General features: G+C 39.6%; 2 protein-coding genes across 11 annotated transcripts in view; one reads left to right on the top strand and one right to left on the bottom strand.

Annotated features, from left to right (window-relative positions):
- NPY5R (neuropeptide Y receptor Y5) overlaps positions 1-26634 on the bottom strand; it is a 57016-nt gene that overhangs the window by 6837 nt on the left and 23545 nt on the right. Inside the window, exon 1 of one of the 5 annotated variants that reach the window (XM_070505005.1) lies at positions 1613-2412. The exons of 1 other annotated variant lie outside the window; for it this stretch is intronic. Coding sequence is in view for 2 of the 4 variants with exons in the window: in XM_014851458.3 (XP_014706944.1) it covers positions 1621-1650 (30 nt within the window). In the remaining 2 variants the exon portion in view is untranslated. Of the gene's footprint in view, positions 1-1534; positions 2413-26634 lie in introns of those variants that run through there. 3 more of the 5 variants (XM_070505007.1, XM_014851458.3, XM_044767017.2) reach the window with 3 other exon arrangements.
- NPY1R (neuropeptide Y receptor Y1) lies at positions 12575-21556 on the top strand. 6 transcript variants are annotated; one of them, XM_070505008.1, is made up of 4 exons: positions 12575-12847; positions 17578-17760; positions 18558-19407; positions 19513-21556. In XM_070505008.1, exons 3-4 carry the CDS (start codon positions 18709-18711, stop codon positions 19963-19965), a joined length of 1152 nt encoding a protein of 383 aa, XP_070361109.1. In that variant the 5' UTR covers positions 12575-12847; positions 17578-17760; positions 18558-18708; the 3' UTR covers positions 19966-21556. The 6 variants fall into 6 exon arrangements, with proteins under 6 accessions (XP_070361109.1, XP_014706947.1, XP_044622955.1 ...); XM_044767020.2 differs by lacking the exon at positions 12575-12847 and adding an exon at positions 12911-13074; XM_044767018.2 differs by lacking the exon at positions 12575-12847 and adding an exon at positions 12911-13392.

Below are 26634 nucleotides of genomic sequence, written 5' to 3'. Positions count from 1 at the left end.
TAAATATTTTATACATAATAGTAATTTCATACACTTTACTTCATCTCAGATTATTAGAGAAATTATGATATATAACCAGAAAGAGTGTTTTAAATATGAAATATTATTTGACAAGAAATCCGATATCGATTCTGTGAAACCCATGTTGTGCCTATTAACAGATTCCCTTCTTTTCTTTTGCATCGTTTTATCTCCCACAATCAGAATTCCCAGAAAAAGTGGAAAAAATAAAAGTTCTTGGTCAAACTGTGGCGACTTTAAATTAAAGGTAAGGTCTTTGTAAAAGCATTGTAATTTCCTTATATTGCAACTTTCTTATAAAAATTGATCTATATCTGACACCAAGACAAACGAAATTTTCTGAATAGATTTTCAGTATTTTAAGTAGATAGTCCTTAAAAAGAATAATAGGAGGAACTGCAGGGAGCTGGACACTAAAAGACTGAGCTTATACATTTGAATAAGGTTTCTTTGTTAGGATAATTTCCTGCCTTATGAAAATGCACTTCTTTCTTCTCACAAAGGATGCCAATCACACAAAATAATAAAACACATGTAATTTTTTTGCAATGATAAAACTATCAACTGTTGCCTACTATATTGTGATCCTGGAACAATGGCAAGATTCCACGTTCTCAAATATTCCCACGATTTACTTTTAAAGCTAGAATCTGGCAAAATTTGAGTTGGAAAGATAAATACAGCTCTGCAGCAGACACACAGGCACGCGCCACCTTCTCATCAATTCTAAGCGCCGAGTTTCTCTTCCCTTAAGAAATCCGCAATTTCAAATTGCATAGGGCTGCAAAATTTTGTTGAAAGAACCTTAAGCTATTTCCGTAGTCTACTGTAAAGTCTCTTGGCTTCGATCCAACACGATGGTTCCGTTCCTTTAAAAGATAACTAAAGGTCGGTAAACTTGGAAATAGAAATTCCCTGTTTCTGAAATTCGAGGTTTATGGACTTGTGTTATTGCTCGCATTTGTCAAATGAGGCCACCTTGCAAAGAGGAGCGTAGCCCCTGAGGCGCAGCTGCCTCCGGCTCTCCGGCCAGCTGCGGGACGGCGCGGCAGCTGGATGGCTCGAGAGGCGTCCGGTGGACTGCGCCCGGGCCCACGCCGGAGCCCGGCCACGGCCGAGCACCGGCCAGGGCCCCCAGCGGGCCGCCGTTCCCCAGCCTCGGACGCCAGCCTGGCGCACCCGGGGCTCGCTCCGCCGAAGGGGGCGCGCTTCGTCCTCCCCGAGCCCCCCTACCCCATTCCAGCGCCTTGCGCCCGGGCTCCCACGCGGATCCCGGACTCTCCTCCCGGGTTCGGCCTGTGCCTGCTCCACCCTGGGTGAGTACCTGCCCCGCACCAAAGGATGCTGCCCGCTCCCTTCCCCCCATCTCCCTTCACGCCAAACAACTGCCTCATCCGCCACTCAAACCCCCACTTTTCCAGTTTGGCTTCCCCACCCCACCCTCTCGAGAGCACGGACAGCGCCCGGGGATAGGGGACAGGAGTGCGGCTCCCGGGGCCCCGCGCGGACTCACCGCCCGCGCCGGGATCGGCCACGACCCCTCCCTGCGGGCCCACCCCCGCACAGTGGGGATCGGCGGAGAGAGTCCTACCCCAGTACCTCGGGGTGCCCTGGCCGCTGCCGGCGCATCGGCTCCGGGGGACGCGGCCGAGTGCTGTGGCTTTTTCGCCTGGGCGGCGGCAGCTGCAGGAGGAGGACCTGGAGTTGGCGGCGGGGAGGAGGGGGTGGGGAGCCGCGGGGGTTTTAGAGGCGCCTCGGGAGCACGTGACTGCTCCCGCGACCCCCGAGCCCCTGCTCCAGAGCGCTTGCTCCGCGCCAGCCTCTCCCAAAGCCCGGGGCTGGAGCGTCTCTGCCCCTACCTTGCTGTTGGGGACCCTAGGGAGAAGCTGCAGGCCCCCGGGATGGCACCCCGTCTCCCCGGCCTCTGGTCCCCGCGGAGGCCAAGTTAACTCGACAGTGGGATTTTTGCCCGCTCTGTCCCCAGCCCGTGAAGAACTCGGAGGAGGCTTGGGCTGGTGTGCGGCTACGGGGGGTATCTCTAAGAGCTTAGACTCCCTGAGAACAAGCTTGAAAGCCCAGGTTTTCTCTTTGTTCGGAAAAGAATTTAAAACAACACCAAAATCGAAGACTGCTCTATTCTCCACCTTCTTTGGAGGGAGGAAGGGAGAAGTGTAGGCAGAGAGATGGACCTGAACGTGTCGGGGATGCAAGAGAGTCCGGGGTGATGCACCGCGAAGGCGAAAAGGATTTCTTCCCAGTGCTAAGGAGCAGGAGTGGTGGGCATGGCCAGCGGCGTGGAGCCCAGGAGTGAGGGTGAAATGGAATCAGCGCGTCTCAAGTCTATATTCAGTGAGAGAAAAGATGAGGGGGTAAAAAGAGTTGTCATAGGTTAAAAAATAAACAACAAAACTTGTGCTCCTGTTTCTCCTCAACGTGATTTCCATTCCCAGTGTTTCCAAAAATGTATTGCGCAGGTTTGCCTTCTTTTAGCTAGTCATTAGTTGGCAGGTACTTTAGGCTTCTTTGTAGTGTGTGTGTTTGTGTGAGTGAGTGTGTGTGTGTGAGAGAGAGAAAGAGAGAGAGATTGGGGAGGGGTTCGTATATCTTTGACCATAGCCATGCCAGGGAAAGCGTATATTTATTGCACACTTTCAAGCTGGACACTAAGTGACAGTCACAACCTCGTGTGTCCGGTGATGAGTGCAATTCTGTGGGACCGGCACTGTAAACTGGAGAGAGCTGTATCCTTTAGGGGCAGTGCAATTTGTCAATCTGATTTCTGGGGACAGCAAACATTAGCTGTTATCCCAGAAGTCAGACAAAGTTTCTTGTGCCCTTTTTCTGCTGAATTTTACCATTTGATCCTCAGGTGGTCTGTATAGATTGTCATTGTATCTGCCGGAGAGTCATCCAAGAGCTTTTAAATACCTCAAGTCAGTCCAGTTCCTATTTCATTCTTTTCTGTTTTCCTTCTGGAATAGTAGTGTCTTCTCTCCCAAAGCTTAACAGATAGCCAATGTGAGCAGGCCCATGGGATTCTGCCTGGGTGAGGGCAGGGATGGGAGTGTCAAGAAGGGGTTGCCAGAGAGAAAGTAAAGCTTGGTTCTTAGACTTTCTTAACTCCAACCTCTGTGCAGTCAATGTACTACACATTGCCACAGAAATTTCTATCCTTCATCCCATGCACAGTTATAATACACACCTACTTGGAATAACATTGGCTCTAAAATGACTTCCAAATGAACCCCATTGCGATTGTCTTCCAAACAACCAGTCTATGGTACGGGCTTTCAGATATTTAAAATTCAAGATGAATTTCATTTTTTCTTTTCCACAAATTTATTTTTTCTTTTGATAATATGAACTTTTAGGTTGTAGTAACTTTTTATTAGAGTATTAAGTATAAAAGGCCAGCATGTCATGGAGATGAAAATTTTTATTAAGCCAGCGTTTCCCTTCCCACCCCTCACACATACACGCAAGCCTCAAAAAGGCAGGAAGAATTTCTTCTTTAAGTACACATTCGATACACATGGCAAAAATTATTAAGAATCCTTTTTTTGAAGATACTGTCAATTTGAAAATTCCAACAATACGCTACACAAAGAGGGAGATATGAGAATAAGTGTGCTTTTGTCTTCAAATTTCCCAGGAGGGATTCCAGACCGATCTTCATCACTCTTTGTAGAACCTAAGAGTAATTTTGTTCCTATTTTATGGAGTAACTCTGAGGCAGGAGGGCTCCTCCTCCTAGTAACAGAAATAGTAATGTCCGCCTCTGCTCTGTGTGCTGTCCCTACTCAGTATTTATAAAATACGCATTTGGGAAATTAAGTTGGGTTTTATGTGTGTTACAAAATTAAACTGGCTATTTCCCACTTCTTATGGTTCTTTATCAGTTATGAAAGAAAGCGCTATCTATGAAGGTGAAAGTTAAAATCACTAGAGGCTCCGAAGACAAATTCTAGAATAATAAAACAATCTCCAAACAGTGCCGCGGGTAACGTTTCTCTGAGCAACATGCCTGTTGTTTTTGCCAAAGTTATTGCTGCATTTTAATAACAGCTACCATTTGTGAAGGACAGCTACTGAAGTGTTTTGATATAATCTCAAATGATTTGTGATCTTGATATATTAATTATAGGAACAGTGGGGATAAATAAACTAGAGAAAATAATATCATTTTATTTGATGTATTTTTTTCTGTGACAATTTTTGTTATATTCATTAAGAGTAAACATTTCTTTATCCAGTGTTTCTATCGTGGTAAATTTAAATTCTTAATTTTTAAAAGATGTGGAAAGGGCCATTTCTGTGCGTCATCAAAAATATTTTTATGATGTTCCTTGCTGCATTGATTTATTTGGAATAGTAGTAGTTTGTCATATAATCAATATTTAGGACTTAAAACAAGGAACTAACTTATAATTGTGAGATACATGAAATTCTTTTTTTAAGGAACAAAAGCTATTTTTTTTTTAAAAAGTTAAACCAAAGTATTGTGTGCATAGAATTATTTTCCCAGACAATTCAATGATAAGTTTGAGGTCCTAAGGGGGCACTATAAGCATTTCATTACCTTCTTCTGACAAGCGCAGTGCTACTTTAGCAAAATTTTCTCTCTCCTTTTGATTCCCTAATGATTAAATCATTAAATATAAAGCAATGACTGATTCAGAGAAAAAATGTACAGTTCTTTTTTTTTCTTTAAAGATTGGCACCTGAGCTAACAACTGTTGCCAATCTTTTTTGTTTTTTATGCTTTTTCTCCACAAATCCCTCCAGTATATAGTTGTATATTTTAGTTGTGGGTACTTCTAGTGGTAGCATGTGGGATGCCGCCTCGATGTGGCCTGATGAGCGGTGCCACGTCCACGCCCAGGATACGAACCGGCGAAACCCTGGGCCGCTGAAGCAGAGCGCCGGAACTTAACCACTCGGCCCCGGGGCCGGCCCCTACACTTCTTTTTTTAAAGTAAATTTTCCATGCTAAAAATGCATACCCTCATAGGTGATACACACAGATATAGTTATACAATCACATATCACATACGTATGTGTATAATGGACACTTGTTAGAACACCTGGATTGCAGCCAGGTTTTATCCCAAATTAATGGTGCGGCTTTAGGCAAAGCACTTAATCTTTTTAGTCTTCACTTTCTTTGTCTGTAAAATGAAATGTTTTGACTGGCAGATCTGGAGCCTCCTTTCAGCTCTGAATACCTATGACTTTATGCCATTAACAAGCATGCATGGCAGACATACTTGTAGAAAAAGAACCTTTTTTGATCTTCAGAAAAATTTAATAGTCACATAAATTGTTTGTCTCCCCTCCGTATTAGAGAAAAAAGAGAAGAAAGAAATACTGTTGATAGCTTCCCATTATTACTGGCACATTCTCTTCCCTGCAGCTTTAATAACTGTATAGTGATATTTGATTCATTCTTTTAAAAAGTTGTGAGTGTCATACATATCAACAAATCATTCTTTATCTCATTATATTATGTTTAAAATTTCAGCAAAAAAATATAAAAGAAGAGAACATGGATTCCTTTGGAGGCAAAATATTCTACCATGTAAATCCATATATAGGCCACATATTCTTCCCTTTTGTAGGTTAAAACTCCTCACAAAAAGTGGTATTGTCAGGAAGTATCCCCCCAATATTGCTTTTTTAAAGTAAATTTCCATTTCTTAGCTAATTTTTCGTGGTTAATATTTTAAATCTGGTTATAAGTCTAAATATAGCTAAGTGGAAATGAAAGAGGAACAGTTTATTTATTTAATTTTGGTATGTTGGTTTGTTTTGAATAGTCTTTGAAAACAGTGTTTAGAGAACTGTTCAAAGCATAAGCCCAGAATCAAAAGTCAATATGATTGAATAATATGGTCCTCAAAAGTGCATGTGTTACCGTATTCTTACTCTTATCATCCTCACAGGTAATTCAGCTTTTAAAAGTATATTATTCAGCAGGTAGAAAAGATATGAGACATTTCCTTTACTAGACATTATACACATTTTCAAAGGCAGTAGGGCACATTTTTCAAGGTTACACCTAATGGGGAAAGCAGAATCAACACGTAAGAAAATCTAAAAATATGAGAATTATCAAGAGGAGTATAGTAGTAAGCATATACATGTCTAAAATGTATACATGCATTATGTGTGTGTATAAAAATAATAATCCATCACAACTTTGCTCAAGACATTTTTTTTATTGTTTGAGTTGAACAAATGGGCTTCATATGTGATGTTCCCAATTTATGTAATCCTCTCTATTTCTTGTTCTTCAATTCTTCAACAAAACTCTTTTCGGTATCTTATGATATGCCAGATATTATTCTAAGCTCTAATTTAACAAGTGAAAAAAAGTGTCACTGCCTTCCAGAGATCACAGTGTAGTTGTCAATCTGTGCAAATAAATAATTAATTGCAATATAGTGGGATAAATTCCGTGTTAGAATAAACTTGGAATGTTGTAGGAATATAAATAAGAATGCGGACTCAGCCTACGCAGGGGTTTGGGGAGCTGGGGAGATAGAAGGGAGAGCTTCATAGTTGAGAAGCTACTTGAACTGAAATTTGAGGATATGGTGAGTTAAACCAGCAGATGGAGAGGATAGGAAATAAGTGGGGGAATAGCATGAAGGTGAGAGAGAGTGTAGCATTCAGAGAAGTGCAGATAGTTCAGTATGACCGAAAGTGTGTGGGAAGTGGAAGTGGTAGAGGATGATACTGAAAATGTCGGTTAAAAAAAACATTGTTTGCACTTTACTTGAAGGATCTGGAGAGCAACTAGATGATGTAAGCTGGGGAAGGATATAACTGGACTGCTGTGAAAGCAGCTGGTGGCAGAGAGATCATTTAGTAGAGAAATAAGTAGAGCTTGGTAGATCTGAAAGAACACATTTGAGAGATATTTAGGGGGGTAAAATCAACAAGAATCTGTGATCGGTTCCCAGTGGACCAATTGAATTTGTGACCAATCGAATTTGAGCGTGTGAAAGAGGGAAATACTGGGGACGATTCTTAGGTCTGGCTTGAGTGATAGAGATGATGTCATTGATTGAGATTAGGTCCACCAGCTGAAAAGCACATTTGCCAAGGAAATCTGAGGGAGTTCTGTAATTGACATAGAAATTTAGGCTTATGAGCATACAATCATGCAATTGATGGCAGAGGGTTTAATTATGCATTAAAAATGAAAAAAAGGTGAAGGTTAAGAATGAGATCTCTGGTAAATTGGAGGATTTCAGGGCTGAGCAAGGAAGAGACAGGAGTACAAAAAGCAGGACACGTGAGCTTCATTCTGGTGGTCTTGGACCAGGTTGCATAACAGGGAACTCTCCCAGCGAGAGCTTCCAGTGACAACAGTGTGGAGCTGCCACACAGAAGGGGGGTAGGACAAGGGGACTCTCAGGGGAGAAGGAGAAAATAGAGAGGTAGCTTACCTGTCTAGGTGACGTAACTCAGCAGCACGGTGGAGAGACTTGGATCAGAGAGCTCTGAAGGAAAGCAGTGGTTTGGTGTCTGCTGTGGCTACAGGATTTGTCTTATCTATGGTTGGCAGGTGACGGGTGCCGTCTCTCAGGATATGTAAAGTAGGCAGGCTCTAAATGGCTAAAAATATACTTATTTGGACTACATTTAAAGCAATTAGATGTGAGTGAATTTGAGTTTGGTGCTGTCCGGCTTTGTGCTAATAGTCCTAGCCTGCCATGAAGAAGGAATATGGGGACCATTTTAGGCTAGTATACAAAAGCCATCACTGGCCCATTTATATAACAGGATCCTAGGGAGAAAAAACACCTAAGAAGTAGATGGAGACCATAGATCCTGGGGGAGAAGAATGAGGAACAGCCAGTTAGGAAAGAAAAGCCTAAAGTGTAGAATTAGGAAAGTCAAAGGAAAAGAAGATTCCAGGAGGAGAGGATGGTCAAGAGAGTCAAATGCAACAGAAAGAATAAAGTCAAGTCTGAATTGTATCTGCTGACCTTGGCCATTGGTGTCCTGAGCAGAAGCAGTCTCAGGTGGGCCTTATTTGAGGAGCAAATGAGAAGACAATAAATGTACCTTATTCTTGGAAAAGCTAGCCAGGAAAGAGAAGTCAGCTAGAGAAGATGACATGGGTGAAAGAGTTACAATGAGAAAGGGTTGAACAATTTTGTTTTTGTTTTGATTTTATTCTTGAGCCAAAAAAAGTGAATCATTGAATAAACAGGTATTATAGTCATCTTATTATGTAACAGACCTCACAAAACTCAGGGGAATAAAACAACTCAGATATTGTGCTGATGGATTGAGTGGATCAGCACGTCGAGAGAGCACAACAGTGATGGCTTGTCTCTGTCACATGATGTTTGGGGCATCAGCTGGGAAAACTCAGTGGGCTAGGGTCACTCAAAGCCTGGGCGCTGAAACAGCTGGGCAGGGGGATCTATTGCTAAAATGAGGGATATGAAAGTTAGGGAGTGAACGCCCTATGGCTTTTACTCATCTTAGAAGGAAGAATGAGTCCACTGAGACAGAATATGAGGTAGGTGGCTGGGGGAAAGGGGTGATAATTTGACATAACTTCTAACAGGAGAAGAATTGATTGTCACCCAAGCCCAAGAATTTCTGGGTAATGTTCAAGGCTTGAATTTGTAGCTGCAAGTCTGTTTGGTTGCGTTATTTTCAACTAGCTGCTATGCTAGCAGAAAGTGGTAGCTGAGCAATTTCCTAGGTTGAGAATAGTCAGATTATACCACAGTTCATCCTTGGATATTTACCCACTTTCTAGATTTATATGTATCTGGGGAAAGAAAAGCAACAGCTAGAGCTGAAACAAAGGCATAAAGAAAGGATACTTAACCTAAGCAAAGTGTACCTGGGAACCCTTCATACCACCTGTGTGCCCATTTGTGATATTATGTAGCTGCGCATAAGGAATTTTTATCCTATCTTTGGGAAAAATTGCCCTATCTCAGGAGTGTGAAATAGCTGTACATCATGGGACCAAGTCTGATCTACTGATGTTGGCTACCTGAAGCACTGTGTTGTGAAAGGGTCTAATGCCAAGCCTGAGATTTTGAGGGTGGGATGAGGCAAGATGAACAGTCAGAGAGAGTGTCATAGATGATGGAAGGTTCAGTGGTGGCATTCATACTTGCCCTTCTTACCAGCTATTCCTATTCCATCTCCTTGAAAGGAGATATGAGAGAAATAATAAGAATTATAATCAAAAACAGTAATAGTAATAATCACAATGCTCTTTTTATTATACCATGTAATAAATGCATAATGTTATACTTTTATAACCTAACATTACACTTCCTTGAATGTCTAAAGGGTGTCTGACAATATGAGATCTGTGGGAAAATATTTGGATATTTACTAAATAATTTTAAGATCCTAGTCTTCTAGAGTCTTCTTCTGACAGTTTTTTTTAATGCCCTAAATTTGTAGCTTATGTAATCAGGTGAAGACTTTCTTGAAGTGCATTCCCATTTAAAATCAAGAGTAAATCCACAAATAGTATTTGTCTTCTTCTACACAAGGAAGATAATTGAGTTGTTTGTCTATATAATTGTATACTAACGTTTTAAGTAAAATTGTTATTGTTTTCTGCTAGTTAATTCTCTCAAAAAGACAACTGAATAAAGTGATTGTATTGACTAACTGTACGAACCAATTTAGTCAAAACTTTTTTTTTAAAGATTGGCACCTGAACTAACTGTTGCCAATCTTTTCTTTTTTTCTGCTTTTTCTCCCCAAATTCCCCCAGTATATAGTTGTTTTTTTTTTTCAGTTGTGGGTCCTTCTAGTTGTGGCATGTGGGATGCTGCCTCAACATGGCCTGATGAGCAGTGCCATGTCCGCGCCCAGGATCAAACCCTCGAAACCCTGGGCCACCGAAGCTGAGTGCGCGAACTTAACCACTCGGCCACGGGGCCGGCCCTTAGTCAAAACTCTTAACCTACTATATTTCATTGGTTCCAAGATGGAGATTTTTTTTTTTTTTAACATTTTGATACTCCAACTTTGAGATTCATTTACAATTGATTGTATGTCACTGCTTTACTGGAAATATTTTTTTTCTTTCTTGGTGGTTCATAAAATAATGTCACAACTAACGTTCTGCGGCTTTATAGATTCAAAGAAATGCAGTAGCTAAGTCATAGAAAAAAGGAAAAACTGGTGTATAATTAATTCATAGAATAGGAACTGATTTACCAACATGTTTCATAGTAAATTCTACCTCGATGCAATTTCTCCCTTATCAATATTATGTCCATTCAAGTTTTCACATATAGTATTAATGCCTATCAAGATTTTTCTGAATGATAATTTAGGATGCTTTACCTGTATCAAGGTCTAAGAGCATTTCAGGAGCTTTAACCCTTGCAGCAGAAATTCATCAGGAGACCCATAAAGTAATTACAGTGGATAAATTCTAGTAGCAAGTATAGTGACGCATTTTTATCTAGACAGTTATTGAATCATGGAATTTGAAGGGCCAGACTACAATCATGTTCTAATTTTTAGATGATAAGATCTACAGAGATTTAATGAGTAGATTTATCTCCTTGTTTAAATGACAGAACAAGACTGCTGCTGAAGAGAATATGAGAAGAGGTCATTAATTTAATTCTCCTAGTCATGGTTTATAGGTCAGGCTGCTATGAAGTTCTAGGAGGAAATACACAGAATGCAAAAAAGTTCTCTCTCCTCAGCAAAGGTGAGATTTTATCTACTTTGAATCCCAAGTACGAAAGTATGCAACTGACCGCTCAAGAGTGGAAAAAGAAATGATCTGTATTTAACACATATCTTCTCTTTAACGCGTCTTCTGAGGAACTCAGATTACTTTATTCGAAACCTTCCATAAGATTACGTTATAAGAGGATCTTATGTTGTATTTGGTTATTATACTATGCTTATTTTTTCTAGTTCGCACATTGCAAAGAGTCCTTAGTAAATGACATTCCTAGAGAATTATATAATTTTGCTGTTTTTCTTGAACATTTCAAAACTTCCCCTTGTACCATAAAATTTGGCATAGAAAAAAGTCTGTTGAGGCCAGTGATCTTTCGAAGACTGATAACTGATATTAATATCTCCAGAAGGTAGCTTTATAATTTTGCCTTACGGGATCACTTTATAAAAACTAAGTTAATAAGATGACAAAATACAATGGCCACAGTAGTTCAGGCATTGTTGCTGACATGCCTTTGTTAGCATCCTTTGAAAACACAGAAAGGAAAGTGTCTAATGAGTCCAAATTATATTCTCAAGCCCAAAATACTTGCTGATATAGCAAAAATGCTTATGTAAAAATGTACTCTTAGTGAAGAATTAAATTACTTCATTTGCAGTTTTTGCAGCAGGCTAAAAGTAGCCAATTCGATGATCAAGCCCTTAGGGTTAACTTGCTTCTAGGAACAGAATGTGACTTGAGGGTTGGAGTAGCGGAGGGTCAATAGAAACCTAAACGAGTTATTGCTCTTTAAAAGAACTGAAATGCTGAACTATGCCTTGTATTTTCATTGCTGGTAAAGAAAAAAAAAGAAAATATATATGTCATTTTACTCTATTACAGGATTTTTTAATGTATGATCATATATATTCTTATAGTACATTTCTTACATGACCATGATATTTTAGTTCTTGATCATAATCCCTTTCCAACTATATAAAAATATGTCTAATGACAAATATTTTAGAAAGCTTTCCTAAGGAAAAAAATAAATCAGAGATAGTGTACATCCCTATCTATGTACATAAATGAGCTCTGGCTTATACTGAGCTTTAAATAGTGTTTATTCAGCCTAACAACCAGAAAAAAGAAAACATTTCTTAACAGTATAAAGTTCAGGCGATTCCATAGGTCTTGGGATTTTGTTTTGTTTTTAGTTTGAGGACAGAATACAATCACAGTTGTTATGTAATAAAACTTTTATGCATAGCCTAGGTGGTGTCCTATAGCTTTACTAGGAAGACTTTATTTTCTGATGGTTTGATTTGGCAGAAGTTTTGTCCATCTACTTCAGTAAATAATTTGTGTATGCATGTGAATTACACAACCTTGACTTTTCAAAGCAGAGCAGAGCTACGTATGTAAAACATCTGAGATCACTGTTTCAGTAATTAGCCTGAATCATCGGGCACCATGATGGTTTTGCCACCATCAATGTACTCCCTGTACATTCTATTCTCTTCTTCAAAACGTTCAGTACTGTAGTAGATTAAGCACCGAGGAAATGGCATTGACTCTTTTTGACCGCCAGGCAAATGCTCGGTTCGTCGTGCTCCCCTAAAAAAAGCAGCTGGGCGCTGGGAACAAATCTGACTCAAAGCATGTTCTCAGTGGAAAGAAAGGAGGACTAAAAGGCCAGGCTATACTTCTACTTTTTTTAAGATCTTCTCTTTGTTCACTTTTAAAATGAGGGAAAAAATTTCTCGGTACTGGCATGAGAAATATTTGAACGTCACAAAAGAAAATAAAAAACATATTAGTGGCATTGTTGCGGTGAATTTCACGTTTCCTCTTCCCGTAAATAACCCCTTTCAATTCTTGAGTTGGGTTTACTCTCCAGTTTTTCAGCCGGGTACGGCTTCGGCCACAAGATGGCACTGACCTGCAAACAAAGGAAGATACAGTGGCATTGACTTTTTAAAAGCCTTGAAAAATTGCCTAGCCCTCCCGGAGTCAAGGACTGTATGGGGATGAGGCGTACTTTCCTTCTGCACCGTGCGTATATGTCTAACAATGTGTGGATATGTTTCATTGGTTTTCTTTCCAGAATTCCCAGGCAACGCACTCCCGAGGTGTACATCCAAGGTGAGGAGTTTGTGGGGGAGCTTTAGGCGCTACTCGCGAGGCGCCCTCACGTGATCCCGGGATGAGGTGGAGTTAGGCTTTAAGGGGGCGTCTCTTCCTATCTTCATCAATCTCTGGGATTTGAGCAGGAGAAATACTAGCAGATGTTTTCTCCCGTCTCTGCTCCCTTCCATTACTACCCCTCTCGCTTTAATCAACAGGGGCAAAAAAGACAAATCCAACAGAGGGTAAGTTTCAAGTTTACACCTTTGAAGGGACTTTTGAGAAATCTCTTATTGATGAGGTGAAGGATGAGAGAAGAAGAAAAAGCAGACGAGTGCCCGAAATTGACTCCGGGGAACTGAGGTGGGGTGTGGAGTCAGCCTTTCCAAAGGTTTCATTCCCCGAGAGCTCAGGTCGCAGGATGCTCCGACTGATCGGATAACTCCAGGGCTCCTGCCCAAGGGTGTGGGGCCGATGTTGGTAACCGGGAGTTCGCGGCATCCGCAAACGCTTCCCCCGGAGGATTTCTGGACGGGATCCGAGTTCTCTCGTCGGGTTCTCTGGTAAGAAAGCCGGTGGGCTAGGAAGGTGCCCTTAGTTGGTCTTGCCCTCATCTCTCTCATCTTTCGCATTTTTCTGGAGCTGGCTGGAGCCTCTGCTGGGGACGGCTGCGCTGGAGTTTTCGCGGAGGAACTAGCGCTGGCATGGGCTGGGAAGGGTGGGTTTGGAGGATCGTCCGCCTTCGTCCTCCTCGCGCGGCACGTGTCCGGCGGGGAGCGGGCGGAGGCGCTGGCTCGCCCCGGGGGCCGCGGACCCCAGCAGGCGTGGCCCCCGGGACCCTTGTGGCTTCCCCGCGACTGGGCTGGAATCGAGCCCTGCTCCCCCTGTGCAGGGTCCTCCCAGTCTGTCGCTGCGCCCTGGTAGACACCGTCCTATTTCTGAGTTTTAATCATCGAACTCTTTAGCTCCTTTTAGAAGATTGATGATGGAGCCTGGCAAGGTTTGGCTATTAGGGATAGACAGGAGGCGGAGGTGGTTTAAGAGTGTTCCATTGGTCCCCAGGTAGACGGGAGAGAGGCGGATGTTTTAAGGACTGATGTTGGGCTAGGGATAGAGAATTGACTGAGTTTGGGCTCTGCTCGCTGTGCTTGGTTGGTTTGGATGTGTTCTGTTTTGCCAGTCTCTCATCATCTTGGGTAGAGACGTTGCCAAATAGATGGAAGGCGAATGGGGGAGGGGGGCGCGAGGTTAGGAATGGGGAAAATTGGGGACGATTCACCTAGCTACACAATATGAAAAAGGTGGGCGCGTAAGCATGCCTATTTGTTTAACACACCCCATTTCATTCTTTGGTAACTCCTGGAGCACGGGAAAAACCTGAGAGGGAAGAGAGAAGGCGTGTGTTTTAACATTCCACTCTTTTTTCCCCTCATTGGTCTCGAATTTGGCTACGAGAAAGCATAACTTGCTAGGTGGCACACACAGGCGGGGCGGGGGAAGCGCAGACTATGCCTGTCTCTGACCGGACAGAAACGGAGAAACAGGAGCTGTCAATCCCAAGACTCTAGGCTGCTTCCCCGGTGAAGCAAGAGAGAGCAGAAAGCTGTCTGGCCCAGTTCCCCACCCATGACGAAAGACTGAGTGCTGTTCGGTGGGTGGCTACTGCTTTATTAGTCTTTCCTTATTGTTTTAAGGCGGCTGTCTGTTGAACAAGCCCTCCTCGGACAGGAAGGAACAGAGAATTATGTAACTCCTGTAGATAAACTAACAGTAACTTTGGGAGGCTGCGTGTCACAAGGCTGACATTTCTTTTCCAAAACAAGTGAGGTGACCAGCCATTCTGAGTATATGAAAAAATTTATCTGCAGCAGGTTATGACCAGAAAGCTATATTTTCAGTTAGTAACACGCTAACAACAGCAAGCAGTGAAAGCCCAACATGCTAATTGGAAAGAACAAGAAAATTTCCCATGGGAAGGGGGCTTATTTGCCAAGTGGTGATGTATGTAGTGTCTCTAATTTGTCTCTAAATGCGCGACAACTATATTGAGATTTAGCAACGTGTAATTTTTCAGTGTCTGTAGCTGCATACCCTATTTTAGAAATATATATTGGAATTGTAAATATCAAATTATTTTCTCTTGCAGAGATAATGTATGTAAATTCTTCCTCTCTTAGTATTGTTATTTTCTGACAGTTCTTCTTTCTTGAAATTATACTAAAGTAGGCTGAAAATACACATTTTATCCAAGGCAGAACTATTTCATCCAACTGGAAGGGCTACCGAATGTGCACTTAGCAGGAAGCTTGCAAACACTTAAAAAAGATAAAGTTTGCATTTTCTGTGGAGCTAAGTTAACTTCTACTTAGTAGGAAAACTGCTGTTTCTCACAAGGCATGTTTATCAAATATAATTTCAAAGGTATCAGAATAGAGTGTCAGTATATTATCTAACTCATCTGCGTGAAAGCCGTCTCTGTACCCGATACATTATAATGATTTAGTAAATGTTTACATTAATTCACATATGTATTGAATTTTGCCAAAGTCAGTCAGTGGATGTAAAATTTCTGTTTTTCCTCCTTTCCACTGCTAACACCTTGGTCTGTTCTTCCATTACGTCTCACCTGGATTATTTCCCTAGCCTCTTAATGACTCTCCCTACTTCTTCTCTTTCCTGTCTTAATTTGTTAAGAACAGCAGCTAGAGTAATAATATTCAAACAAGTCTGTACCTTCATGCCCTCACCAAAGACTCTCCAGCGGTAAAAGTCAGACTGTCCCGTGGAATAAGGCCCTACACAGTGGGTTCTTCCTCTGTTTACCCCTTCCAGTTAATTTCCTACTAGCCTCTCCCTTATTTATTCCACTTCTCATTGCTGTTTAGCACACCAGATACACTCCAGCCTTAAGCATTTTACATTTGTTCTTTCCGTGTGAGATGTGGTTCCCCAAGATAACCACATGGCTCCCTCACTCCCTCCTTTCAGGTCTTAACTCACATGCCATCTTCTCAGGCCTTCCCCACCACCCAGGAATAAACTGCAACTCCCAGTAATCCCAGTTCCCCCTTCCTGCTTTATTTTTCTCCATAGCACTTATTATCATCTGGCATACTATCTCTTTTACTAGTTTATTTTTTCTTGTCTTTCTCTGCCCCCAAGACAAAACTCAATGAAAAGGTTGCTGCTGTCTCCATTAAAACCACACCTGACACAAAATAAGGGTTCAATAAATATTTATTTAATGAATGACTTTTCCTCCAGAGACGATTCCTTTTTGTTTTTTTACACAAAGTGGAACATTTCTCCCTATGTACCTGACCTAATAAAATGACTATTGCAGTTAGCATCCATTTTGCATGCAAAAGGACTGTGATGGAATTGAAATATTGATGTTAAGGTGAAGTCACACAAGAGCCTACTATTCCAACCGTGCATCTACTATGTCAGTCAACGCATTCTTATTCTAAATCTAATATTTGCGAGGTACTGTGAGGTATACACAGTACCTACCTTGAAGAGGGTATGTTATAACTGAGAGGAGCCAATCAAGGATTCTAGGGACTAAATAGTGCTTTGAAAATGGGTAGAATTTGGAATGGTGATGAGACAAAACACCCAGCAACAGGAATGGCAGTGGCACAGATGGAGATGCTAAAACAGGTCAGGCACACTTGCTGGACTGTGAAGAGACTGGCCTGCCTGGAACAGAGCATTCACAATGGGATTATTAAAGCAGGAAGTGAAAGGCAGAAGGAAGGCACAATGTAGAGGTCTTCAAGTGGCAGGCTGAGGAATGTACTCAATGGTCCATACCTCCTCTGTTACATACGGGGATGCTTATTCAGCTGATGGTACAGGGAGGTGGTGCTGGTAACAGGGAGCCACGAGAAGTTGTAAGTTAAAGAAGATACACTTTCCTATCATGCTAGTTTTCCTTTAAATAATGAAGAAAAACTCACAGTTAACCGAAAAGTAATGTTAAATATCCTGATGGCAACCTGAATGTGAAGTATGATGCAAAATTTTCTTGAATTCAGTGAGAAATTTCCAAAGAATTTTTAAATTATTAACTGCTTCTTCAAGGTTTGTTCTCAGACGCTGAGACACAGGTCATTCTCTCTGCCTTTGGTATTCTTGAGAGAAAAAGTTGATTGCCACATAAGTTAAGGAATCATTAGAGGTCGTTGCATAGAGGAGGGGAGAACCATATTTCATACAATGTTCACCCTTGAAATCTTTCCACTACCCTTCCTATTCTTAATACTTTCATTCTCACTTAATGTTAGCAACCTTTCTTTTTATTCTTATTCAGTGCTATGAAGCCGAGTTGTGGTTTTATAATAAAAAAACACTCCATATTCTAGAAAGCAAAAACACTCAAGGAAAGGTTCATTAGAGGCACCACTTAAAAGGCAAGTGCATTTTTTTCTCATTAAATTTCTTATCTCCTTTTCAATGGAAGAAAATCTGCATGATTTTCCGTATTGTTCTCACACAAGAAAGAAAGCAATGCAATTCTCTTTCGTAACACAGACACAATGGCCTGTTAATTAACACGAGATATCCTGTCTTATAAATTGACTTAGTAATGTAGGGGAAATCAGACATCTTTTAAAAAGGAGCTTTTAATCTCCACAACGCTATTGTCATTTGTCTTGTTGGTAAGAAAAGATTATATCACAAAATGCTGTGAAAAATTAAAATTATGACTCTAATTTAGAGCCCTGCATTTTATCTGTATACAGTCTGGTGGAGAGGGAAGATGTGTACGTGAATAAAACTTTAGAAATCCTTTGGAAGCTTCTGACATGTTAATAAAATCATAGAATCTTAATGTTAGAGGAGAACTTCGGAGTTATCCGGTTGACTCTCCTCCGCGATGCAAGAACTCCGAGAAAGTCCTTCAACGAGTAGTCATCATCTTTTGTGTATGGAGTACTTGCTAATTTTGCTGGCAGTTCATTTCATTTGATTAAACTTTTCTTTCTCATAATGATGTGAAATTTGTTATTTAATATAATAGACTTTCCTTGGTCCTACTTCAAACTTGTGTAGTTTGACATACTATTCTAAGCCCAGCGCCCTAGGCCACGTGCTACCCATTCAAATATGAGAAGACGTCTCTACCATGCCTATTATGTCTTTTCTGGACTAAACATCTTCTGTTCCTTCAATAGTACTTCACATGACAAAGTTTTTTGATGTTTCACTTTATTGATCATGTCCTTTTGAATATACTTGTACTAAATAATGTCTCCCTTAAGGAGCAGTTCAGTGTATGGTGGAACTATTACCACAACTTGACCTTGCAATGAATTCTTTCATTTCTACAGTAAGAATTAGGTAATTTTTTTGTTTTGCTTTGCTTGTTTCATATATTTTTTAAGCTGTGCATTAAGATTTGATTACATCTTTGTATTCTTACAGTGTTTAGAAAATATACTGATAGACTGCTTATACAAGATTTGGGGCGTGAGGTTTACACACACCTTACTACTTTCAGACCACTCTGTTTTGCCAAAACTCATGTGTAAGCAAGTCCAATTAAAAACATTATGACTTTTTTTCAAAATGTTGTACCATTTCTGCTATTTTAAAAAGATGTTTATACAGATTACATTTTATTTATTTCAATGTCTTCACTTTAAATAGTTTTATGAGTCAGAATTCATTTCAACTGCCCTCAATAAAATTAGTAATGCAATTGGTCATTTTCTCTTTACAGATTGTTCAGTTCAAGGGAATGAAGAATTCAGGATAACTTTGATAAATGGATTCCAATGTGGGGAATAAGAATAAGCTGAATATTTGACCTGCTTTGAAGAAACCTACTGTCCACTTGTCTAAAGTAATCTATAACAACCAAACCAATCAAAATGAATTCAACATTATTTTCGCAGGTTGAAAATCATTCAATATACTATAATTTTTCAGACAAGAATTCTCAGTTTTTGGCTTTTGAAAATGATGATTGTCATCTGCCTTTGGCCATGATATTTACATTAGCTCTTGCTTATGGAGCTGTGATCATTCTTGGGGTCTCTGGAAACCTGGCCTTGATCGTAATCATCTTGAAACAAAAGGAGATGAGAAATGTTACCAACATCTTAATTGTGAATCTTTCCTTCTCAGACTTGCTTGTTGCCATCATGTGTCTCCCCTTTACATTTGTCTACACATTAATGGACCATTGGGTTTTTGGTGAGACAATGTGCAAGTTGAATCCTTTTGTGCAATGTGTTTCAATCACTGTATCCATTTTCTCTCTGGTTCTCATTGCTGTGGAACGACATCAGCTAATAATCAACCCACGAGGGTGGAGACCAAATAATCGACATGCTTACATAGGTATTGCTGTCATTTGGGTCCTTGCTGTGGCTTCTTCTCTACCCTTCCTGATCTATCAAGTACTGACTGATGAACCGTTCCAAAATCTAACACTCGATACGTACAAGGACAAATATGTGTGCTTTGATAAATTTCCATCGGACTCTCATAGGTTGTCCTATACCACTCTGCTCTTGGTGCTGCAGTATTTTGGCCCACTCTGTTTTATATTTATTTGCTACTTCAAGGTAAGAAAGCTTTTTTCCCCTTACCACTTCTGTTTTTACCTTTTTCCACAGAATTCCTCATTAAACGAGTGGTTCTATTTGAACTTTTTGTTTTTTCTTCTATAGATATATATACGCTTAAAAAGGAGAAACAACATGATGGACAAGATGAGAGACAGTAAGTACAGGTCCAGTGAAACCAAAAGAATCAACATCATGCTGCTCTCCATCGTGGTGGCATTTGCAGTCTGCTGGCTGCCACTCACCATCTTTAACACTGTGTTCGATTGGAATCATCAGATCATTGCTACCTGCAACCATAATCTGTTATTCCTGCTCTGCCACCTCACAGCAATGATATCCACCTGTGTCAACCCCATATTTTACGGATTCCTGAACAAAAATTTTCAGAGAGACTTGCAATTCTTCTTTAACTTTTGTGATTTCCGGTCTCGGGATGATGACTATGAGACGATAGCCATGTCTACCATGCACACAGATGTTTCCAAGACTTCTTTAAAGCAAGCAAGCCCAGTCGCATTTAAAAAAATCAACAACGATGATAATGACAAAATCTGAAACTGCTGTAGTAGATGGTCACAGATGACATCCATTTGAAAACAAGCACAACCTGGAACATGCTTTCATAACCTGTTCTCCCAAGGAATGGGATTGAAATCATTAAAGAAAGACCAGGATTTTCTTGTTTTGCTTTTTACTGCTTCTGTTGTAGCTGTCATAATTACATTTGGAACAAAATGTATGGGTTTGGAAATCTTCTGGTAATAGTTTTGACCAGACAGCCTTGAAGTGCTTTTTGTAAACTTACGCATATAATATAAAGGCTTTTATATTGTATTTATTGGAATGAAATTTCTTTAAAGTATTACTATTAACTGACTTTAGAAGCCCTACATCTGGTACTCTCATTAGTTTGGGCCATCCTGATTAGATTAGACTGTCAATAGATTGGGCAATCCTGACCTAATGATAGGCATCATTTCAGTCTGTTACAGAGGCGACAGCATGCAAAAGCAACATTCAGGATGTGGAGCTAAAAGAGAGTCTATGTTTTGCATCCCTGCAGTCTGAAGTCATTCAGGTGTGATTCACAATTTTCTTTTAAATTTTAAGACAGGATTTAATTTGCTCCTAATTGATTATCACTTAAGATAAAAATGCATTAAAAAAATACTTCTCAGCTGTGAATAACATGGGGAATTGGGCCACCCACAAGAATTAAGTGGCAAAGCAGCTCCCTAACTTCAAAATTATTTTGGTACCTGACAACCAAAGGATTTCAGAATAATTGGTTTAACAAGTAAATTATTATTGCTGCAAATAGTTGAATTATAGTCCTTTGAATTGATCATCAAGAGATTTTCCATTCTTCACAGACTGTTCAGTGTTTGTCAAGCTTTCTAGCATAATACACACGTAATTCAAAAAGCGTTTCCAGCTTACAGTATATAAAAACACAAAGTGTATTTTCCATACATCAGTGCCTATATAGTAAAACTTATTTTTAACTTTCAGTGTCCATCTTTCAAAGAAGGACACCAAGGTACAATGTTAAAAGAATGTTCACCCTGGCTAGCAGGGCTAAATACCTGAAAGCTGAGAACACTTCATATAGCCCGTGTTAACGTGTATAAACTGTGTGCCTTGTGGAGTCTTATAAGTAATGCACTACATAGAGCAGTGAGTAGTTGTGTCACGTTGATATACTTAATTTCATGTATCCTGTAATCATGATCGAGCCTCAGAATCATTTGGAAAAAAGATAACTTAAAGAACAAGATGTATCTTCGATGTATTATACAGTCAAAGTATTAAATGTGTTTGATTTTAGAAGAGCAGACATTTTCTTTATTAAAATTGTTTTTGCTTTTTCTAAGGAGTCCCTTTTGTGTCTCTTCAGCTTCATTTCTGGTTTTTTGTGGTCCCATGCCTTCCCTCCCATGATGTTCCCACAGAATCCTATGTCTGCTTGATAATAGAACATTTTCTACAGTGTGGTACAACCATGGATGGCCCAGTCTCCCTCCTGTGATTCTTTAAGCTTCTTGAAGGTGGGGACTGTTTTATGTGACTCTCTGTCCCCAGTGCATTTGCACAGTGCCAGGTACTTAGAAGATTTTCAAAAAATATTTCTAAAACAAATGAATGAATAAATAATGACCAAATTTCCTTTCTTCTCATTTATGATCATATTGACTTCACATCCTGAATCTTTCTTGGACTCCTCCTAAGTTCATCTTTACCAAGGAGGTATTTATTATGCTTTTCCCTTCTAAATTAAGCAAAAATGACACTTTAGATTTTAGAAACTTGCATGATTAGTCTTGTAAGTCAAACAAGTATCAAATTTTTTTACATTGAATATAATATGAATTCAAATTAGATCCTAAGAATGACTTTCTGTTAAGTGAACAAAGAAAAAAATTCTAAAATCAACTTTTAATGTACGTTGGAAATTATCATCATCTTTCCTTACCAAAACCTGAAATTTTTTAAACTACTTGATGTTTTTCTGTTTTGGGGGAATATTGGGAAATTTTGTCTTTCTCTACTTAGGTTCTATGGAAACAAATTGCTACTTGAGAACAGCCTTAATACGTAGGTGCTTTTTGTTAGTGCATTTGCTGAGATGGCCATTTCGGAGCTTCTCATTCAGCTGTGTAGGCTGCTGATTCCTTAACTTTACATAAATAATGAACTGATACCAAATTCTTCTCTTTTATCCAAAGATGTTGATGAACTAATGCTGGTAAAGTCTAGGGTCAACAACAGATCCATTCTAATTCAAGAAGAAACATTTATGTTAAATGCAAACTATGGAACCATTGGGTTTTCTTCAAGCCAAGAACAAAAGCCAATTAATTGGTTTATTGCAGGAGCATAATTATAATGTAGCTTATATAAATTTAGAATCAAATGATAATAGCTAGAGTTTTTAAACACTTGGCGTGTGCCAAATACTATGTCAAGTACTTGAGTACCTGTGAGGATGTGTGACTAATATTATGACTAGTTCATATAAGAGGAAACTGAAGCTCAAGTTGAAAAGTTTGAGCCCCACACTGAGTAACAGGTGCAGCAGGAATCAGACCAAGGTCTGTCAAGAGCTACTAAACTAATCAATGAGCTGAACGTATGACAGAGTTTTAGAAAATAATTTGTTTTTCTCCCTTTACAAGTTAGTTATTAGAGCATAACAATACCATTCATCTTCTTCCTGATTTTAGCTGCAGTTAGGAATGGTGTGAAGTGGGAGATTTGGGGATAAAATGGCCACTGTGATTACGTAATGTATCCATAGTTACCTTCTGACTTAGAGAATTCTACTTAAAAATAGAATTTGATTATTCATATTAGCTTTGTTTCTTTTTTGTTAACTGGATATTCTCATCCCCTTTGCTATTACACAAATTTCCAAGGAAATATAAATCCATATCATACTATAATTTCAAAATTTGACAGCCAAAAAAATGTATATTTTAGAAATGAAAGTATCACTCCACGTGCACAGTAAAACTGGTGGAAAGAGACAAATTTAAGCTTGGGTTTCAGGAATAACGCTGGTCTCATTCTCTCAATGCAATTCAGTGAGTTTTGGGGCACTGCTAGGTCTTTTGTCACAGCCATGATTGCTTTCCTTAACAATCAAGGATTCTGCTAGAAAATGTAGGTTCTCAGTGAACATGGATTCTTTCACAGTCTCCTGATTTTCTTTATCTACTTATCCCTGAGGCCTATCAAACGGCATGTTGGACTTAAGAGTCTGAGCTGGTGAGACTGAGAGCACAGCTTTCTAGGGCAAATTAATAAGATTTCCCAAATTTCTGTTATTTAATGATTTCTCTCTTAATGTGTGTGTGTGTAAGTGTGTTTATAAATGTCACACATTGTATGGGTATGAATCTATATTTTTAAAACTTGTATAATTCTTCAGTGGGTTTATTTTCATTGCTATTTATTTCTTAATTTCTTATAAAGACTATCATCTATATAACAGTTATCACAAACTACCCTAATAAAGTAGAACTATTGCTTTCCTCATTTCACAAAGAAACCGAGGCTTAGAGAGGTTATGGGACCTGTCCAATGTCACACAGCTAGTAAGTGATGTAGCCAGGATTCAAATCCAGGCAATTTGGTTCCTGAGTCTCAAAGTGATGGTGAGTCTTTAACATACAGTGAAAACTTTGCCCACATACCAGACTTTGCCTGAAATCCCCAACCTCTGTCTCTCCTATCTTCCCATTATTGGATCTACTCATGACCTCTATCTGGCCTGCCCCAACCCTAAATGACCTCAGAAAGATAGAAAATAGATATTTTTCAAGGGTGCAGTTGCAGGATTGAGACACAGATCTGTTCCCCCCCAAGGATTATCAGCGCAAATCAGCTTTCCGTCTCTCCAGGTCTCTGTCTCCTCTGCCCTCCCGGTTTATACAATCCCTAGTCTTTCTAGTCTTCCAGTCAGTGCATGGATCATCTTCTAGGATCATTTTCCTAGTTCAGGGCTCAGGTTTGAAACCTGAGTAGTTTCTCTCAAGCTTCCTCTTTGGAGCCTGAAGCATTACCTTATGGTCTCATTCTCTGGCCCACAGGCTGGGGAACTGCCATTGAATAAAGTCTTAGAACAAGGACGGCTTGACTTCTACTTCTTGAATCTTGCCTAGGAGAGAACGCAAAGGGCTATCAATTAAAATTGTTGACTAAAGGTGAACAGGGTTTCGTTGAAGCCAAAAAATATACTGAAGCAAAGTTTATTGATGGAATTACAAAACTACCTCTTCATTTAGCAGCGTTATGTTATGGGCTGTGTTTTTTGACATATTTTAAACAAAAACTGTATTTTATTACAGGAGTACCTTTGTCAAAAACAGCCTTGCCTAAGGTTCTGTTTATTTTCACATCAGGAATGAAAATTGTGAAGGTCATTTGAATTTCTGGCCAATCTTTTCCTTTACTGTTTTATTGAGATATAATTGACATACCATAAAAGTCACTTTTTAAAAGTGTTTTTCAGGGGTTTTTAATATATTCACAGAGTTGTGAAATCCTCATCACTATCTAACTCCAGAGGATTTTCATCACTCCAAAAAGAAACCCTAACTTCCAGTTTCCAGTCTGGGAAGTAAGGAGCTTGGAAGATGTCGCTCAGTCCTAACAAGTAAAAAGCTGAAGAAACTGAAAAACCAATAGCTCCTCTTAGATCCTTCAGAAAAGTAAGGTCACGAGCAAGACTGATACCCCCAAAACTGGAGAGACAGATAGGCAGATACAGAAAATCACAACTTACTAGAGCAGAAACCACTAAGCAGAAACGTCCATGGGAACTCCTTCTGGGGTAGAAACACCTGAACTGGAATTGCTGACTTGATGGAGACTTAGAGTAGGCTAGTCCAAGAGTTAGAGACTCCAAAGGGACCCGTTATAGTGGGGCCCCCCACACTTTTGTGTGTTTTACCTCCAAGAGCTTGGCCAAGTTCTCACAGTGAATATCAGAGAAAAATCCCCTCCTGCGCCCAGCCGGAGGAGGGGAAAAGGAACCATTTTGAAATATACCAGAGCATTCTCTTCTTCATAACAAGTCCTTCCCTTAAGAGAAACGATTTTATCAAAGCATAATCTATTGGGGTTTTATCAAAACTTAATTGACCTTGGAGAATGGAAATACCCAACTCTAGCCACCTCTAGGCCTCCATATGGGAGAAGGGAAATACTCAAATCCAGCCCACTCTAGCCTTCCTATCCTACTACAGCTGGGGGCGGGGGGCGGGGAAAGGCAGGGAGGAGGGAACCAACTGAGAAGCACTTGTGAAATTCACAGTTAAGAGGCTCACTAAAACACTGAGACCTAATCTAAGGACCTAGAATGCATCCTCTTCCTCCCACACTTTACCTTTACATCACTAAAGACCTATTCACACAATTTCTTTTACCCAGTCCCTCACGTCCAGCTAGTAAGAAAAAATTACTAGGCATACTAAAAGGCAAGAAACAGAGTCTGAGGAGACAGAGCAAGTAACAGAATCAGATTCAGATATGGTAGAGATGTTGGAGTTATCAGGCCAGGAATTCAAAATAACTATAATAATATGCTAAGGGTTCTAATGGATAAAGTAGACAGCATGCATTAATAGATGAGCAATGCAAGCAGAGAAATGGGAATTATAAGAAACAATTAAAAAATGCCAGAGGTCAAAAAAATTGTAACAGAAATGAATGGGCTTTGATGGGCTCATTAGTAGACTGGACACCACTGAGGAAAGAATCTCTGAGCTTGAGAATACATCAGCAGAAACATCCAAAATTGAAAAGCAAAGAAATAGACTGAAGAAAACAGAACAGAATATCCAAGAACTGTAGAACGACTATAAAAGGTGTAACTTAGTTGTAATGGGAATAACAGAAGGAGAGTAAAGAAAGAAAGGAACAGAAGAAATATTTGAAGCAATAATGAGGGAGAATTTTCCCAAATTAATGTCAGACTCCAAACCATAGATCCAGGAAGATCAGAGAACACCAAGGAGGACAAATGAAATTAAAGAAAAAAAAACCTCACAAAGAAACCTACACCTAGACATATTATGGTCAAACTTCAAAAAATCAAAGATAAAGTTTGAAAGATGCTAGAGACAAAAATCAGCTTACTTATAGAGGAACAAAGATAAGATTATGTCAGACTTCTCAGAAACCAAGAAGAGAGGGGAGTTAAATATTTAAAGTATTGGGAGAAAAAAACATAGAATTATATACACTGTGAGGTTATCCTTCAAAAGTGGAGGAGAAATAAAAAGACTCTCTCAGACAGACATTGAGGGAATTTATTGCTAGTATACATGCCTTGCAAGAAATATTAAAAGAAGTTCTTCAGACAGAAGAAAAATGATATGTCAGAAACTCAGATCTATGTAAAGAAAAGAGGAACCTCAAAGAAGGAATAAGTCAATATAAAATAAAAGCTTTTATTTTTCATTTTCTTAATTGACCTAACAGATGGCAATTTGTTCAAAATTATAATAGGGATAATAATAACAAAAAATACATAATAAACATACATAATTGAATACATTGTTGCTATTATTAATTTACATATATAAACACATAATTTAACATATATGGATATATATACATATACATATATATGCTTATATATAAGCACAATGAATGGCAGCAATGATACAAGGGATAGGAGGGAGGAATTAAGATTATTTATTTATTTTATTTATTTAT

Source organism: Equus asinus, chromosome 3 (genome assembly GCF_041296235.1).
Source record: "Equus asinus isolate D_3611 breed Donkey chromosome 3, EquAss-T2T_v2, whole genome shotgun sequence".
Taxonomy (NCBI): Eukaryota; Metazoa; Chordata; class Mammalia; order Perissodactyla; family Equidae; genus Equus; species Equus asinus.
Note: the sequence above shows the minus strand (reverse complement) of the source record. Positions and strands in the feature narration are given on the sequence as shown.